The sequence below is a fragment of the Plasmodium cynomolgi genome, assembly GCF_000321355.1.
Source record: "Plasmodium cynomolgi strain B DNA, scaffold: 1154, whole genome shotgun sequence".
NCBI classification, from domain to species: domain Eukaryota; phylum Apicomplexa; class Aconoidasida; order Haemosporida; family Plasmodiidae; genus Plasmodium; species Plasmodium cynomolgi.
In genome coordinates, this window is record NW_004193188.1 from 1 (window position 1) to 1,294 (window position 1,294).

Here is a 1,294-nt window from a genome sequence, read left to right on the forward strand (position 1 = left end):
ATAATTCATGTCTAAGGATTCTACAGAACCAGATGTTATTTTCATTTTTATAGATTATATAACTATTTTCTTAAATGTTTTTTACTCTGTACATGATAGTATAATTTACATCATTCATATTTTTTCCTATCTTTGTATATAATTTAATTAATTTTTTTCTTCTATAGTACTTTGATTTTAACAATTACATTAAAGTAAAAAATAAATTAAATAAATGTAATTATGATTATAAAAATGAAGATCGTTTTAGTAAGATAATTTCTAGATTAACTGAACATAAATCTGTAAATTGGGAGGATAAAATTTTTGCATGTTTACACCACTATTTAACGTACAATAATGGTTTTATGCCTTTTGGTGTCGGTGATTACTGTAGATATATTAACTTTTGGTTAAATGGGGATGTCATATCAAAGTATCAAAAATACCAACATGATTTTAACATTTTCAAGGATTTTGTGCATAACTATGTATTTGTACATCAGGGAAATTATGATGATTCATGCTATGAGTATATAAATAAAATGGAAATTGCTGATTATAATAGAATGAAATACTTATATGAATTTTATGAGTTTTATGATGAACTCAGATCCTCCTCTCATTGGAAGGAAGAAACATGCGAAAAACTTTCATCCAATTCATTCTTTTATAATAGAGATATAGATGAATATTATGAGAAGCACAGCGACTTATATGATAAAATAAGTCATGTTAAAGATTTAATTGAAACTTTATTAAAGACACGTGATATAAAATGTGAAAATAGTGTATATTTCGGAACACCACGAAAAGTTTTGGAATATGAGAGGCAAAGAAAACAACAAGAAGAAGCGGAGAGACAAAGACAAGAACAAATTCAAAAAGAATTAGGATTTAATAACAGAGGGAAGAAAATGCATACAACCACTGATGCAAAAAGAGAAGAATTACACCAAGGAAAACTACGATTGTCACTAGAACAAGAAAATTCAAGAGAAACAGTAAATTTAGGGGTACAAGATCCTTCAAAAGTATTAACATATGGAAGGGGATCAGATAATTCAGGAGGAGTGGTACATTCAAATAAACCAGCATTACGAAAATCAGATGAGGATGAATTAGAAATAAGAGTTCATAAACCAAAAAATGAAGACACAAGCACAGATGGTTCATTTTTAGGATCATCAAGATTACCAGGTGTTATTACTGAAGTTTTCGGTTCTATTGATCCAGCACCAGTTATTGGTGTATCTGGAGGGATGGGTGCCTTATTCTTACTTCTTAGGGTATTCAAAGTTTTAAAAATATACCC

The 1,294-nt window shown here is 28.5% G+C and overlaps 1 protein-coding gene across 1 annotated transcript; it reads left to right on the plus strand.

The window, feature by feature from the left end:
* Positions 1-167: 167 nt before the first annotated feature.
* On the plus strand, positions 168-1,284 carry PCYB_007030 (CYIR protein; the record flags this gene model as incomplete). The annotated part of the gene is made up of 2 exons (XM_004228124.1): positions 168-1,193; positions 1,222-1,284. Coding segments are annotated over 2 exons (1,089 nt in total), but the record flags the coding sequence as incomplete, so codon positions are not given.
* Between the last annotated feature and the right edge of the window lie 10 nt (positions 1,285-1,294).